Source organism: Setaria viridis, chromosome 7 (genome assembly GCF_005286985.2).
Source record: "Setaria viridis chromosome 7, Setaria_viridis_v4.0, whole genome shotgun sequence".
Taxonomy (NCBI): domain Eukaryota; kingdom Viridiplantae; phylum Streptophyta; class Magnoliopsida; order Poales; family Poaceae; genus Setaria; species Setaria viridis.
The window spans coordinates 32,193,664-32,210,823 of NC_048269.2; the positions used below are offsets into that span (position 1 = coordinate 32,193,664).

General features: G+C 45.9%; 3 protein-coding genes across 3 annotated transcripts; 2 read left to right on the top strand and 1 right to left on the bottom strand.

Annotated features, from left to right (window-relative positions):
- Positions 1–424: 424 nt before the first annotated feature.
- LOC117865911 (dynamin-like protein ARC5) lies at positions 425–7,775 on the top strand. Its single transcript, XM_034750181.2, has 17 exons — positions 425–941; positions 1,474–1,638; positions 1,760–1,882; positions 2,124–2,345; positions 3,442–3,575; positions 3,653–3,745; positions 3,946–4,009; positions 4,173–4,221; positions 4,316–4,398; positions 4,861–5,018; positions 5,501–5,561; positions 5,890–5,952; positions 6,051–6,151; positions 6,706–6,763; positions 6,839–7,150; positions 7,260–7,424; positions 7,514–7,775. Exons 1-17 carry the CDS (start codon positions 567–569, stop codon positions 7,580–7,582), a joined length of 2,295 nt encoding a protein of 764 aa, XP_034606072.1. The 5' UTR covers positions 425–566; the 3' UTR covers positions 7,583–7,775.
- Positions 7,776–8,118: 343 nt separating this feature from the next.
- Positions 8,119–11,768, bottom strand: LOC117865913 (probable L-ascorbate peroxidase 6, chloroplastic/mitochondrial). Its single transcript, XM_034750183.2, has 11 exons — positions 11,609–11,768; positions 11,403–11,516; positions 10,937–11,057; positions 10,763–10,863; positions 10,583–10,670; positions 9,675–9,742; positions 9,513–9,599; positions 8,880–8,954; positions 8,730–8,807; positions 8,536–8,640; positions 8,119–8,443 (listed from the first exon to the last, which is right to left on the bottom strand). Exons 1-11 carry the CDS (start codon positions 11,687–11,689, stop codon positions 8,426–8,428), a joined length of 936 nt encoding a protein of 311 aa, XP_034606074.1. The 5' UTR covers positions 11,690–11,768; the 3' UTR covers positions 8,119–8,425.
- Positions 11,769–12,735: 967 nt separating this feature from the next.
- LOC117865909 (probable methyltransferase PMT24) lies at positions 12,736–17,132 on the top strand. Its single transcript, XM_034750178.2, has 5 exons — positions 12,736–13,055; positions 13,444–15,740; positions 15,841–16,288; positions 16,378–16,572; positions 16,661–17,132. Exons 2-5 carry the CDS (start codon positions 13,499–13,501, stop codon positions 16,875–16,877), a joined length of 3,102 nt encoding a protein of 1,033 aa, XP_034606069.1. The 5' UTR covers positions 12,736–13,055; positions 13,444–13,498; the 3' UTR covers positions 16,878–17,132.
- The last annotated feature ends 28 nt before the right edge of the window (positions 17,133–17,160 follow it).

Genomic DNA, 17,160 nt, shown 5'->3' on the forward strand with positions numbered 1-17,160 from the left:
TTGAGGTCTTGTGTTACCCCAAAATACCAACTTTGATATTATGCAAAAAGAAGATTCCCCATCATATCAAACTTACGGTACATGCATGGAATACTGAATGTAGACGAAATCAAAAACTAATTGCACAGTTTGGTTGTACTTTGCGAGACGAATCTTTTAAGCCTAATTAGTCAATATTTGGACAATAATTCACAAATACAAACAAAATACTACAATATACTACAGTGCTGGCGCAGTGATTTTGGTTGTCCAAAATCAGGCAACTAAACAGGCCCTGAGTCGCTAAGGAATCTTTATCAGATAGTACAAGACCTTATAACACTACACGAGTGACCAATGTTTCCAAGAGGAAAATGTTTGGCTCGTGTCGTGAGGACAGCAAACAAAACCGGGGATAAGCACGGGGACGGGGGACCTTTCGTCTTTCCCGCACTGCCAGCACGCTTGAACCTCTCCAGTCCCCTCCCCCTTTCTCCATCGACCATCCCCCACACTCCAGTCCACTCCACTCCACCACGCTTCCCTCCAAACCCCCCACGAAACCCACCCCGGCCCAACCAATCCCAATGGCGACGCCGCCGCTCCCGCCGGACTCGAAGGCGGGCGCGGAGGAGGAGGAGGAGGAGGAGGCGCGGGAGCTCCTCTACGAGGCGTACAACGAGCTGCAGGCGCTGGCGGCCGAGCTGGGCGGCGCGGCGGGGGCGCCGGCCGTCGTGGTGGTCGGCCACCAGACGGACGGCAAGAGCGCGCTGGTAGAGGCGCTCATGGGGTTCCAGTTCAACCACGTCGGGGGAGGCACCAAGACGCGCCGCCCCGTCGCGCTCCACCTCCGATTCAACCCGCGCTGCGACGCGCCGCGGTGCCGCCTGCTCGCCGGCCCCGGGGACGAAGTTGAAGACGCCGGGGTCGCAGGCCGCCCCATGCCGCTCGCCGACATCCAGGTGCGTATGTTCGGTGATGGCGCGCCGTGATTGTGGCAATGCTGCTGGCAGCTGCCGTGTGCTCTGTCTGCTCTCTTATCCGTATATCTGTAAATTGCAACGTGCCCCATGTGTTTGTGTCATTGCCGGTGTCCTGTACTGACGAAGAATGGGTTTAATCAAACTAAAAACTGACTGGGGAGGATGGAGTTTTACGCAACGCGTCCGAACTAGCGTGCTAGTAGCTAACATTATGCTTGCTAAAAATAGTGATATACAGAACAATACCACGGAGCATCATTTTTTTTATAATGCGAGCATCAGCGTTATACATAGTATATGAAGTCATTGAACATACACAAGGCCAAACATGCAACTTCTGCATTATTGTATGGTTTGATTAACTCAGAAATAATATCTTCACATTTCTTTCCTTCAGATTGCTGAATGTTAATGTAGAGAAGGTTAGACCACTGTTGCATTGGACGGTTTAATATTTCCCCAGACTTTTATGTGGCATGAGGACATTATTTATAAGCTCAACTACTTTCAGGCATATATTGAAGCTGAAAACATGAGGTTGGAGAATGACCCTTGCCAATTTTCAGAGAAGGAAATCATAATAAAGGTAGAATACAAGCATTGCCCCAATCTCACCGTTATTGACACTCCAGGCCTCATTCTTCCAGCTCCTGGCCGTAAAAACCGAGTTTTGCAGGTACTTGTTTTTTGTTTTACTTTGGCTCTCTCTATCAGTTTACAGTAGTTCTTTTATCATTTTTAAGTGCCTTTGATTCCTCAGCGAAACTGCTCAACTTTGGTAATCTTGCAACCTGCAGAGCCAGGCTTCTGCTGTTGAGAGCCTTGTTCGTGCTAAAATCCAGCATAAAGAGACCATAATACTGTGCCTTGAAGATTGCAGTGATTGGAGTAATGCAACTACACGGAGAGTGGTGATGCAGGTGGTTCTTTAAGTTATCTTCTTATATGCACAAGTCCTCTACAACTCTATACGACTATGATATTTTGCATGATTTTCCACCAGCTGTACTCACTTCTTGGGTTGCCATACATTAAAAAAGAAGACCATATAGCCTTCTTGAGTTTTAACTCTTCAACTGAAGCTTGACTTGGCACAGTCCTTATGTAACTGATAAAGTGTTTCCACTAAACAAAGTTTTTTGTTTCCTTTTGGTACTGTAGGTTGATCCTGATCTTGCAAGGACTGTTCTAGTCTCCACCAAACTGGACACAAAAATACCACAGTTTGCCCGGCCCTCTGATGTTGAAGTGTTTCTTCACCCACCGACTTGCGTGCTAGATGTTTCCTTACTGGGAGATTCTCCCTTTTTCACATCAGTACCTTCTGGTAGGGTTGGTTCTTGCCATGAAGCGGTGTTCAGATCTAATGAAGAGTTTAAGAAGGTACCACAAGCCAGTACCACCCAAATTCTTTAGATCTTTGTGCTTCAGTCTGTGAAGTGTCAAGTTATATACTGTACAAACATGCTTGAACTTTAGTATTAAGTAGACATTGAATTTTCTCCTGCACAAGCAAAGCAATCATCTGCTTTCATTATGTGCCTAACAAAACAATCAGGTTAAATTCAAGAGCATTAGAGCAAATGTGTAAAGTATGATGTTATTTCCCTTTCAAGAGGATTATGACTAACTGAAAACCTGTAGTTTCTAAGGGCATTTTAGGGAGTCTAGTTTGCCTATGGAAGCTATAGAGTAGTACTTTCTGTGTTTTTTTTAATTAACTGCTGATCTGTTTTAATTTCAAATATATAAGACATGTTTGTTTTGACTTTTGAAGCTTCTCCGACTCCAGTACAAGATGCCATTCCTAGAGTATGTGCACAATTTGTATTTTTTTTCTGTAGGGTAAAGACACCTCCAGGAATAATCTATGACTAACTGATAGGGTTGTACTTCCTACGGGGATCAAGAATGTACTTGAGAACGCTTTCAATTTTTGGAAATATGTGTGCTGCTATTGGATTTGTGATTACTGTTTGTAAGATCAATGCAATGCTGAATATTTGACTCTTTTAACAAGACATTATCAAATAAGAAATGTTGACCATCAGTGTTCACAGTAATATATTAGTGAAAAGTTTGAAGTAAATTATATTTTGAAAGTGCTGTCTCGTAAAAAAGGAACATATTTTATTAATTCCAATGGCTAGATTACATCATGCTGCCAGTTTGTAGTTTATTTTCGTTTTCTGTACATAACCGCCCTTTATTTTGTAACATCTGTGATGAACTCCCGCACAGTTTTTAATCCTGAACTCAACATATTCTGAAGGGATGGAATAACATGAGATGGAAAAAGCTGCTTTAATAACATTTGGAAGGTTCTAACTGATCTGCTTTATGTATTTGTTTTACTACATCCATTTTGCCAGCATTGCCCATCAGATATCCAAATTTGGGCCTTTTCTTATATGTGTAAAAAGCAGGTAGCTTTTTCATAAGGCCTCTAATTTTTTTTTTTTACTATGTTGTCATGAAGGCCATCTCATCAAGAGAGTCTGAAGATATTGTGTCTATTGAAGACAAGTTAGGAAGGTCACTTACAACAGAGGAGAAAGAAAGAATTGGAGTGAGTAACTTGAGACTATTTTTGGAAGAGTTGCTGAGGAAGAGGTATTCTCGTGTATTAACAGTACATCATATTTTTTTATCATTCTTGTGAATAATACAAATGTTATTGTGATTGAAAGGTACATTGAGAGTGTTCCACTAATCATTCCACTTCTTGAGAAGGAACATCGAAATGCAACAAGGAAACTGCGTGAAATCAGTCAAGAAATCAGGTTATTTCTTAGTTGATTGTCCGTATTCCCTAAAATATATGGATTCTAACCTGTAGTAAGTTATCTGGTGTTTCTGAAGCTCAAAGCTTTGAAGGAAAGCTGGGTTATGTTCATCCTCATGTGGCTGCCTTTACATGCTCATGACAATATATTTGTTATTCAAGATGTATGATTTATGTTGACATCCTACATCTGAACAGTGATCTGGATGAAGCCAAACTGAAGGAAAAAGCTCAGCTATTCCATGACTCATTTTTGACCAAGGTGCTAGTGACACATATTATAAGGCAAACACTACATTACTTAGATGGTGCAATCTTTCTTGCATTACAGCATTTGATTCCAGGATAGCCTTAGAATGTTGTATTCAGAAATTGAAAGCTGCTTCAGATTAACTTAAAATTGATGCCGTATTATCTCATTTCAGTTATCTTTGCTATTGAAAGGCATGGTGGTGGCACCTCCTGATAAATTTGGTGAGTGTTTTACCTCCCAAGTGATTTTCTGGAGGTCTTGATCTTATTGCTACATTCTACTCTGTTATCGCTTTTTTAAACTGTTGGTCCACAGGAGAAACTTTAATTAACGAGAGGATCAATGGAGGAACATTTACTGGAAGTGAGAATTTCCAGCTCCCAAACAAGATGATGCCAGTAAGTTCTATCTTTTGGTTTTTATATTGAAGATGCATCATGACTACTCCGTCTTAGTGTAAGCTCATAGTGTTTAAAGGAACTGAATTTCCTTGCTACACAAACTCTGATGTGATCTTGTTGAATATGCTTTCCTGGAGGGTTTCCTGACAGATCTTTAGTCAATTAGGATTAGGAGTGGTGCATTCATTTAAGCTGCTTGAGTACTTGACCCCATGCTTTTACCACCCTTTTAACATTAAGCATTTCTTTTCTACAGAAACTAAAGGGTAAACATATTTTGTCCTCACTACTCAGCTAGTTGTATTAATGTAACAATATGCAGCTTTCCTGTGTATTTGAGAAAAAAAAGCTAGCTTATTAATTTATTTGTTTTACATGCACCATATACTACTGTACCTTGGCCACAGATGTGGCACTTTTAATTCATATATGACATGTTTCAAAATGTCCTTTTTGCAGAATGCTGGAATGCGTCTTTATGGTGGTGCACAATACCATCGGGCAATGGCTGAATTTCGTCTGGTAGTTGGTAGTATCAAGTGCCCTCCGATAACTAGGGAGGAAATTGTCAATGCTTGTGGTGTTGAGGATATTCATGACGGGACAAACTACTCCAGGTACTCTCTTTCTCAGGGTTATCATCATGAGATGGATCCTAGGATCCTACATTACTATAAATACCACAGTAGGGGTTTCGCCTACTGTATTTCACTAAAAAAATGACATCAGTGGTACGTAAATCTATATCTGGTAGAATTGAATTTCTTGTAGGCCCGTGCCAAGGGTTATGATCATTATGCTGACAAGAAATTGCACTGAAGCACAAAACGCGATCCAAGGAGTTGTCAATTTAAGTTATATTAGTCTAAATTTATTTCTTTTGGGTTTTTATGGTTTCATTTAGTTCAAAAAAAGTGGCATCCCTATATTGGACTTTTTACTTGCTGATCTTGTAGACTTGTATAAAATTTAATGTTCATTTAACTTGACTGAAGCTGTACAGTTTTCTTGAATTGGGTTTTAATAAGCACATTCTTCTTCAGAAATAATATAGTTGCACAATATATTTATCAATTTGAACATTTTATGGTTTTGTTAGGACTGCTTGTGTAATTGCTGTGGCAAAAGCACGTGACGCATTTGAGCCATTCCTTCATCAGGTTGGTCAGCTTGTCTCAAGTGCGGGCTCTTTAATGATCCATCATTTAGATTTCATCATGTTTAATTCCAGATGTTTGTGATACTTTTGTATGATCATGGTTTTGGAAACCTGCAACAGTCTTTTTCATGACAGATGCATCTTTTTGTTTAAGCTTCTTGTGCCAGAGATTCTCTACTAAAACATTTGATATCATTACATAGTGGTAGTATGTTAAACAAAATAATTCTAATAGTTGTACTACTTTGTTTGAGGTTAGATAGGTTTTGATCTTGATCTGCTTACATTTTTTTTTTGAGATTGATATCTGTCACTTAATCTGAATGCAGTTGGGTTTTAGGCTTTTGTACATACTGAAGAGGCTGATCCCAATATCTGTTTATCTGCTGGAGGTACTAACTTCTAACTTGTCCTTAAGTTATTCAAATATAATATGCATTTTCTTTTATTTTGAAAGCTTTTGCAAAATACTCTTGATGGACCTCTACAGAAAGATGGTGAGCGCTTCAGTAGCCATGAAGTACTTGTAAGGCGTGTCCAAGCGGAATTCAAGAGGTTTGCTGAATCAACGGAGCAATCATGTCGTGAAAGGTAATAATCTTCCTGATTCTGATACTTGTGATGGCTTTCTTGTTTATTTGCTTCTGTGCACTCTAGTCAAAATACAGTTTATCTGTGCAAAGGCAATGCTTCCATATTGAAATCTTGTATATTTTTTCTTGAACATGCATGAGAGGGGATAAAGAACCCGGGACCTTTGATTTGAAACTGTAGAATGTAGATACCTTTTCTAACATTTCTTGGTGTCAACAGTAATTGTGCTATCTATGGATCTTCTTTTGAGAATATAGTTTGGCTATTTGGCTGTATCTATGAAATGATAAAAATGCTTTTCTGCTGATTTACCTGTTCATGCAGTTGTCACTTTCCAGTTACCATTTCAACTGACAGGTATACTTTAGAATTGAATGGAATAACATTTGATGGACCTTACTCTTATATGCTTAATTTCAGTTCGAACGGCTGCTAGATCTCATCCTTTGTATTTCCACCAATATCCTCCTATAGGCAATAATCCTATGTGTTAAACGTTACATGGCAATATAGGTTTTTATTTCTTTGCATGCTCAAATGTCCAAATGCAGGTGTATGGAAGATTTGGAGAGTACCACTCGTTATGTCACTTGGTCCCTTCACAACAAGGTGCAATTATTTAAACATTAGAATTATTAAATATGTTTTATTAGCATGCTTAACGTTTTACTCTATTGGATGCAGAACCGTGCTGGATTGCGACACTTCCTAGATTCATTTGCTGCCCCAGAGCAACTATCAGTAAATACACTGCACGAGCAGTTGCCTGTGTTGAATGAGAACAAACAGGACAGGCCAAAGGGCGACCCAAAGTCTAATCATTCTTCAGACACAAATTCATCGGGTGCTGTGCCAGAGACAAGGCTGGTCGATCTGTTGGACAGTACACTCTGGAACAGAAGGCTGGTTCCCTCATCTGAAAGACTCGTCTACGCATTGGTTCACCAGATTTTTCATGGGATCAAAGAGCATTTTCTTGTCACCACTGAACTGAAGGTCTCCCTCATCCAAAAGACTTTACGCACTGTTTCATCAGATTTTCTTACTATGCTGTTGCTTTTTCTTTGTTTATGGCTTAATGCTTTGGCCCATTTTGAAATTGCAGTTCAATTGCTTTCTCCTCATGCCAATTGTTGACAAATTACCCGCGCTTCTAAGACAAGACCTCGAATTGGCTTTTGAGGACGAACTTGATAGCATCTTTGACGTCACTCAGATGCGCCAGTCGCTTGGGCAGAAGAAGCGAGAGCTGGAGATCGAAGTGAAGAGGGTACGTTTCTTTGTTTTAATCGAGCAGTTTTAAATACTTACCATGTTAAGATCATTGCAAATAATTACTTTTCTTATTGCTGGATTCAGATCAAGCGCTTGAAGGAGAAGTTTGGGGAGATAAATAAGAAGCTCAATTCTCTTCAGGTTAGGCAGTAGGTCAGTCCAGAACTGAGCAGTAAGCTTGCTAGGCTAGGACTCCAGGTAGAGTGTTTCTATGCTGTAATAGTGTGACATCTTGTTGTACCTTTCTAGTTGTAAATATGAAGGCTTCCTGTGTCTTATGTATGATGTTAGTACATGGTTTTCCATATGGCCAATAAAGTGCTGCATCCCTTGCCAAGTTCTTAAATCTGAGTTGTTGCTTAGCAAGTGCAGCTTGCTGTACAGAAGAAATGAGTTGTTATTGAAGTGAACTGGTAACGTTCGCTACATGCAGTAAATAGGTTGAGAGCAAGAACATCAAGCTCCAATCCCAGTTGGAGATGCATTTCTGCTTGAGGATACGCTATAGGGATATTGTTAGACATGATTCAGGCTGTTTCGGGGAGTCCAAGAGGGGCATGAGTTGGTATCTTTGGAGCAGCATATTCGTCACATATAAGATACATGTTATCTCGATGAAATTTTCAAGTACAAGTGCCGTAGGATTTGCACATGTAACTTCGCATAAATGAAATTAAACAGGTCACGCAGAAAAACAAAATCTGCTTCAATTCTGTGGGAACATGATCCTTTGGTAAGCTCAATGCAGTACAGCATCTTCTGTAACAAATATTTGTCCTGAAATGATCGATATGCTTTTATTCCTAGTGTAGCACACAACTCAAAATAGAGCATGCTGGGCACAATATCTTTGATCAGTGAGTCCAATTTGTAGAGCCGTCATAGAACCAGAACAAGTTCTGTGCGCAAAGCCTTCACATATGGTTGCTTACAACGAACAGGCCCTTTGTCTTGTTTACTCGCCAAAATGCATTTCATCTGCAATTGATGCTATAGCTACTCAAGAGAGATACCCTGCAACATGCCAATGAATACCATGTTACATGACCTGACAACATAATTATTGTTTACCTCTCAAGAATGGGAATTGTCTTGATTCCATCTACCTTTGGTGGGTCAAATTTTGCCCCAAGGTTGCTTAATTTAGCATGAGCTTCAGCATAGTCCTTGAAAAATGCATCCTGGTCCTCAGCATATTTTTCAGCATAGACCTTCAAGCACGCGAAGTCATCATGAGACTTGGTTCAGAGAATAAGCTAGAGATGTGCAGTTTCCTGCAACATGAGAAACCCTCACTAACCTTGAATGAGGAATCCTCAAACAGCACAGCATCAGTAGGCAAAACTAGAAGGTCCTCATCCCGCCTTTCTTTGACATCCTGCATTGTATGCCCAGATTTAAGCTACTGCTACATGATTGCAGGTAATCCTAGAGCAAATAGGTACCCTACCTTGAAGTAGCTATTGTCGAACTTTAGCCACTGAGATGTCCAAGACTGCCCCCCAGGTGCCCCAGGTCCATTTTTCTAGCATGTCCAAGTAAAAAAAGCAATTGCCAAAGAATCAGATGCACTACTCTCAACACACTTCAGCAAGAGCTTTATGATAGGATAGATGCTACTACAAGGCATCGTCCACAACAAGCAACAATCATCTTACAAGGATAACAATGGTAGAAAAAAGGATAAGGCCTATGGAGGGAAAAGCTTGCGGTGACAATTCATATATGTCATTCAACAAAAGAATTCCTATCGATTCCAGGGAAGAATAATCATTAGTCTTATTCTTCGCTCCGGTGAACAACAGAAACGTTCTATTAATTTTCCTTCCAGCAAGCAATTATCTTACCAGCAGCACATGTTAGCAACCAAACAAGGTGCTTACGCAGGAAGCATATGCGTATATGCAAGGACCAATCAATACACTTATAGGAGACAGATAAATGAGAAAGTAACTAGCACAAGTAGCCAATTTTGGCAATATTTCACTGCCTAATCCCGCGAACATATAATAATCCAAAAGAACTACGAATGAAAACCCAAGTTCATAACGAGCACAAGAAACTAAAGTTGTAAGTTACGTACAGTGTATTTTGTTTCTGGTTTGCCCCAGCCACTACGTTCTGGTCTTGCCCGTCCAAGCGTATGAGCTCCTGATAGTGCAACAATTTCCTATAGAGAAAACGCAGATATGACTATAAAATCCAGAATTATGTTGTGCTGAATAATTAAACAGGCTGCGAGTACCTTGTCATTCAGGCCCATTCTATAGAATACTTCACGCAAATGTTCCGCAGGTGAAGGTGGACCGGCAGCTGAATGGGTGAAGAAACAGAAATATTAGTGACCTCGGAATAAAATCTGCCATACACATAAAACATTGTCACGCCAAAGGTAATATAGACTAGATTTTACTTCTGTACATAATGGCATAGGAAGAAATCTATCAGGGACCCTTGGATAGAAAAAAAATACTTGAAAACATGGGTAGTTCAAATAATTTATCTCGTGCATTCTGTACATTCAGCCATGTGACTTGGACCTACCATAGACCTCACATGATAAATGTGCAAGAAACTTGAGCTTTATAAATCACATAGGCCTCTTACAGGCCTTTAGCCTGTTTGTACCCTTCAAGTTGCAAATTAAATTTTACAAATATATAGACTAATTTGGCCTAAGTCTTAACCGCCTCAGCAAGTTATGTAGTGGCACTATAAGGAACCCAACAAACACTATAGGAATAGCAAGATAAAAAATGCTAATTTGTGATGATACAGGACAAGACTATCATTAAAAGTTGGCAGGGAAGTATTGTTGGTGTTGATGATGTTGTTGTTGTAAACGTTGAATGGAGTAAATCTGTCAGTTAAATTCTTTGTGCGTGCAAATTTATGTTGAAATGCTAAATTCATTTTCTGTGACATGAATATTAACTCACGTCATAATAATCTATTGAAAGCTACCAGTATACTGAGATTTTAAGCTTTCATAAGCAACTAACCAAGTAAACAAGTTTGGTAACAAGAGCTTAAATCCAGTAATATTTAATAAGGTTATGTTTTAGCTGAAAGCTCCCTGTGCGGTGCCACTCAAGTCTCAAGGAACTAAAATGGCGAGTAAGGTTCCAAATCTTAATGTTAATACTCACTAACCAGGAAGCCTCCCCTCTGGTGGGCATTGTTCAGGGGCAGTAATGTCAACCCTTCCATAGATCATGGGAATTTTGGGGCCACCTGCTTCCTGAAATGAAAGAAATCAAAACATCCAGTCATTATTAACAAGAAGCATTTTCCAACAATCATCTCACTTAAAGCTGAAGTACAATAACAGACCTCAATGGCTGTGGCGCTGGCAAGCTGAAAGAGATCTGCATATGTGACACCTGAAAACTTGTCCTTGATCGGTTGGATCAGCTTCAAAGCATTCACAAGACCTGTCGCAGAACTAAATATAAGAATGGCAACTCATCATGAAGCTACAGATGATTGATGGAGGAGAAGCACTACCAGCATTAGCCCCGTGCTTTAACTCAATTTCAAATCTCAAGCTACCATTAGCTCCACCGCACTTGGGCCACTCAGCAATGTTCTTGTCATAGGTACCAGCATCATGCCAACCCAATCGAACCTGAACCAAACGATAAAACATCACAAAAGCCATACTCGTATCTAGGCAACTCAAAGGCTGAATCATCTAATGCTGAATCGAGAAGGTGCAAAAAATAGTGCACACAAAGCACAAAGAACAAAATTGATCTAGCATAAACAGACCAGTACATCTGCCAACTAAATCGCACGAGTCCGTTCCTTACCCAAAACAAAAGGTTGCAGTATTGGTTCATCAATTGCACGAAACGTGAGAGAAAAAAACTTAACTTTTGTACAGATGCAAAATTCCATCAAGCCGAACACAATCACTTGTCTGCTCAACCCACATGAAGCCTAGGAATTTGCACGAGGAGAAATACCGTACCAGGATGGGATGGCAGGAGGTGGTCTTGAGCAGCTGCTTGACGTCCTCCCGCGCGCCCCTCAGCTCGGCCGCCGCATCCCCTGCCGCCGAGCTCAACGGACGCCGCCCGAGCTCCTGCGCCGCCGGGAATATAAACAGACGGCAAAATCAAGAACATGTGTGACCACAAGAAGAATGGGGGAGCCGAGGGGAGGAGTCGCCGGTACCTGGGAGGCGAGGAGGCCGCGGAGCGGGTGGAGCGGGAAGCCGCCGGAGACCCCGCGGCGGAGGAGGTGGTGGACGGCCATGTCGGTGGCGGCGGCGGGGGAAGGAGGGGGTTTATGCTGCGGTGGCTACTAGGCCCGTGTTGGTGGGGGAAGGAACGGAATGGTGGGCCTATAGGGAATTTTAGCGGTATTTGATAGTGGGGAAAAAAAGAGAGAAAGGTATGGAAAAATGGAACCCTCGAGCCTCGACACATATGCGTTGAACTCCTACTGACTTCATGAGCCCACCTTGCAGAGTCGCTCCCCAACCTCAAACCGATTGAAATTATAAGATAGTTTTAACCTTTTTAAGATTTATAAATTTTGTTATGCGCTTAAATATATCCCAGATGTATAATAATATTTATAAATTTTGAAAAAAATTAAAATGATATAATTTGGAATGGAGGAAGGAAAATAAAAGTACAAACTGTTGCTTTAGCTTTGTGATTAATTTTACTCCACTAAGGATCGCTAGTTCTTCTTAGGATCACTAATGTGATTGTGTCTGATATGTTGTGTAGGCCGCTTGATGCTGGATCAGAAGTGCATTCTATCTCTATACGGAATGGAAGGAACCATTTTGCACGCTTACGCTCTCTAAGGGCCAGTGAATCTAAATTTTTTGAAGAAAAGAAATAGTGAATCACCTCCACGCAAAGTTGGCACGAGGGGTGTGCCTGAAAAAGTTTGTGCACGAGAAAAGCTCGTCAACCTGCTTCCCCTGCACGCGTCAACGGGTACTGCCAGTGCCTGTCACTTGTTTGTTCTCCCTGTCTACCTACGGTAGTATCTTGAAATTCCGCAAAAGTCACTTTTAGTTTGTGTTAAATCCGAGTTTATGGTGAACTCATTTTCTGACCACAATGTTTTCTAGATGGACAGGCAAAACATGCCCTGCCCCAATGTCATCAGAAACAAAGGCCAGAAACATCTGACCACAATGTTAGCAGCAAGCATGGCAAAATAATTCTTTTTCTATTTGATAACAATTCGATTTTCTTGCAAAATTACAAAGGCCATTTATCCCTCGCGTCTGCAGTTTTGCACGCATGGCGCAGGCCCTGCATCTCCATAAAACCGGGGAGTGGTGTTGGTGGTCGCCCCTGTTTCTCCTCACTTGCCGCTTCCTCCCTCCCCTCCTCCATCCAAGCTCGCCCACTCGCGACCACACCAATAAAAGAAGCAGCAGCAGATCGGTGCGTGCGTGTCGCTGGGAAATAGAAAGGGAGTAGATTTGAGGTTGCTCGATGGTTACCTCCCCATTTCTCCTCCGAGGAAGAACCTCCGTCTGACCATCATCTGTCAGCAGGGCAGCGGTGGTACATATATTCTGCAGCAGATTGAGGGGCGTTCTTGATCGATCTCGCTTTCGCTGCAGGCTTGCGGATCTGTTGTTGTTTCTCTGGTAATGATTCTTGATTGATTCCTGCAGCTTCAATTCGATTGTCAGTTTGATTGCTGCAGTCTTTCAGTTTTGGGCTTTTGCAGAATTGTGCAATTTTTTGAAATGGCTATCATTGTGCAGTTGCATGTGTGTGTTTTCGTCACTTGTTCAGATTGCACATTGTGCACCTAGAAATTCAGATCTGATTTAGAGATTTCCTCCTCCTCCTTCTTCTTCTTAACATTACAATTTCTAGCATCTCAGTGCTAATTAAATGAGATTCTTTCGTTTCAAAAAAATTAAATGAGATTCTCTATGTCAAAGAAGATGTTGAATTACAAATCAATATACGGTTGAACAAATAATTTTTTTGTCCTGAAAGACTCGTCCTTTTTGCATGAATCTGCAGACAGTGTGAGCCTGCCCTGTGCTCTGCATGAGCTAGTTGAAAAGGGAACCCAAAGATGCCGTTGTTCGAACGGGATCGGTACCAGAGGCTGGACGGCGGCGGCGCCGGCCCCGGCCGGAGGCCGCCGTCCTCGTTCTGCTCGTCGGCGACAATCGTCGTCTTCGTGGCGCTCTGCCTCGTCGCCGCGTGGATGATGGCGTCGTCCAACAACATCGCCGTCACCGTGTCGCCGGAGAACAAGTCGGAGGCCAAGGAGTCCGTCGACTTCGCCCAGAGCGACAGGGGCGCCGACGCTGACGCCGTCAGCGACACGCCGCAGACGAGAGACGAGGCCGGGGACGCCGGCAAGAAAGATGACGTCGCCGGTGGCGAGGGCGGCGGCACGACGCAGACGAGGGACGAGGCTGGCAGCGGCGACACATCGTCCAAGGACGACGCTGGGGACACCGGCAAAAAGGACGATGGCGCCGGCGGCGCCGCGGAAACGACGGACCCTGGCAGCAACGACGTCAGCCGGAGTGACGTCGCGGGGACGACGGACGCGACAGGAAACAGCACCGCCGGAAGCACGGACATGGAGGAGTCCGCCAAGCAGCCTGCCGGCGGCACGGTTGCCGAGGGCGAGACACAGTCCAAGAACCAGACGTTCTCCGACGAGAACGGCAAGACGGAGGGCGGCGAGGTGGCGAAGCCGGAGGACCCCGATAAAAAGGTCGAGCAGAGCGCCGAACAGGCGACGATCGATGCCAAGAACACCACAAGCAGTCAGGCCGAGAAGAACACCGACCAGAACACGGAGGAAACCGGCGGCCAGGCAGACAAGAATAACGCCGAGGACGCGTCCACCGATTCCAAGGACACCGCCGGACAGGCTGACAAGAACGCCGAGGAGGCGTCCACCGACGACAAGAACACCGGCGGCCAGGCTGACAAGAACGCCGAGGAAGAGGCCACCACCGACGCTGACAACACCGGCGGCCAGTCCCGCAATAGCACCAAGGAGACACCGACAGAGTCAGAGGAGACCGGCGGCGGCGACGGCGGCACGGCCAAGAACCAGACGACCTTCGACGACGTCAACGGCAAGATGGACGGCGTGCAGCCCGTGAAAGAAGACGGGAAGGTCGTCGAGAAGAACCCCGATGAAGCTGCCAGCAGCGACAAGGTGGAAAGCACGGACGACGACACGAGCACCGGCGCGGCGTCAAAGAACGCCACTGCCGGCGAAGACCTGAACGTCGCGGCGGAGACCATGGCGGTTACAGCCACGGATGGCACCAACGGCACGATCACACCAGACACGCAGAACTTCGCAATGAACAGCAGCGCCACGACTGGAGATGTAGACGCGGCGGAGAAAGCCGAGCTGCTGCCGAGCGGGCAGGCGGACCTGCTGAACGAGACGGCGTCGGCGGTAGTGGAGAACAGCGCGTTCCCGACCCAGGCGGCGGAGTCAAGTGAGGAGAAGAAGGCGCGATCAGGCGAGGACAAGAAAAAGAAGAAGAAGAAGAAGGGCAAGGACAAGGGCGCCTCCGGCGAGACGACGGCCGCGGCGGAGGCCTCGTACACGTGGAAGCTCTGCAACGCGACCACCGGCGCCGACTACATCCCGTGCCTGGACAACGAGGCGGCCATCAGGAAGCTCAAGACCAACAAGCATTACGAGCACCGGGAGCGGCACTGCCCCGCCGACGCGCCGGCGTGCCTGGTGCCGCTGCCGGAGGGCTACCGGCAGCCGATCCCGTGGCCGTACAGCCGCGACAAGATCTGGTACCACAACGTGCCGCACACGGGTCTGGCATCGTACAAGGGGCACCAGAACTGGGTAAAGGTCTCCGGCGAGCACCTGACGTTCCCCGGCGGCGGCACGCAGTTCAAGCACGGCGCGCTCCACTACATCGAGCTGATCGAGGAGGCGCTCCCGGAGGTGGCGTGGGGGCGGCGCAGCCGCGTGGTGCTCGACGTCGGCTGCGGCGTCGCCAGCTTCGGCGGCTTCCTGTTCGACAAGGACGCGCTAACCATGTCGTTCGCGCCCAAGGACGAGCACGAGGCGCAGGTGCAGTTCGCGCTCGAGCGCGGCATCCCGGCCGTTTCCGCCGTGATGGGCACCAAGCGCCTCCCCTTCCCCGGCAACGCCTTCGACCTCATCCACTGCGCGCGCTGCCGCGTTCCCTGGCACATCGACGGCGGCACGCTGCTGCTCGAGGTCAACCGCCTCCTCCGCCCCGGCGGCCTCTTCGTCTGGTCGGCCACGCCCGTCTACCGGAAGGTCCCCGAGGACGTCGAGATCTGGCACGGTGAGAAATACTAGTAGTAGTGCCTGCTTGCTTGTTTGTTCCCAATCAATGCCTGATTTCCCATTGCATTTGTGTCACTCAATTACTGTCTGTGCAACAGCCATGGCGGCGCTGACCAAGTCCATGTGCTGGGAGATGATCAAGAGGACGAGCGACACGGTGGACCAGACGGCCATGGTCGTCTTCAGGAAGCCGGAGAGCAACGAGTGCTACGACGCGAGGGCGCGGGCGGAGCCGCCGCTGTGCGAGGCCTCCGACGACCAGGACGCGGCGTGGAACATCACCCTGCAGCCGTGCATGCACCGGGTGCCCACCGACCCGTCCGCCCGCGGCGCGCGGTGGCCGGCGCAGTGGCCGGACCGGCTGGCCGCGGCGCCGTACTGGCTGAGCGCCGACCAGGTGGGCGTCTACGGCAAGCCCGCGCCGGCCGACTTCTCGGCGGACCAGGAGCACTGGAGGAAGGTCGTCCAGGGCTCGTACCTTGACGGCATGGGCATCGACTGGAAGAACGTCCGGAACGTCATGGACATGAGAGCAGTATACGGAGGGTAAGCAAGACACGACAATATAATGGCGCCGCCGCGCGCCTAGCTTGCATCCATGGATCAACTGAGGTGGATCTTCTTCCTGTCGTCAGGTTCGCGGCGGCGCTCCGGGACATGAAGGTGTGGGTGATGAACGTGGTGACCATCGACTCGCCGGACACGCTGCCGATCATCTACGAGCGCGGGCTCTTCGGGATGTACCATGACTGGTGCGAGTCCTTCAGCACCTACCCGAGGTCGTACGACCTCGTCCACGCCGACCACCTCTTCTCCAAGCTCAAGAGCAGGTGAGCAAACACACATGGCACAACCAGCCACAATTCTAGTATCTCCATTCATATCCTGAGTCATGGGGTTCCTTCCTTGTTCCTGCAGGTGCGAGCTGCTGCCGGTGATCGTCGAGGTGGACCGGATCCTGAGGCCGGAGGGGAAGCTGATCGTCCGCGACGACAGGGCGACGGTCGAGGAGGTCGAGAGCATCGCGAGGTCCTTGCACTGGGAGGTCAGGATGACCGTGTCCGAGCAGGGGGAGGGGCTGCTCTGCGTCGGGAAGACGATGTGGCGGCCCACGGAAGTCGAGGCGCTGAGCTAGTAGAAGCTGACAAGTGATGACTCCAGCTGTTCTTCTTCCAAATAGTAGCACCTAGCAAAATACAGAATGGCGTTCCTGCCACATTGCAATAATCAAGATAGCCATCGAGTTGTATACAGTGTACTTGTTACCGAGTTCTGTAGTAGCTGTAGGTACATCAGTGTTTCAGACCTCAAACCTCAGTACAGTTACCATTGACTGCGGAAGGAAGATCTGAAAAAGATGGTGATTCCAAATCATCAGCATTTTGCACTCCACCATTACTTAGATAACTCAAAAGTAC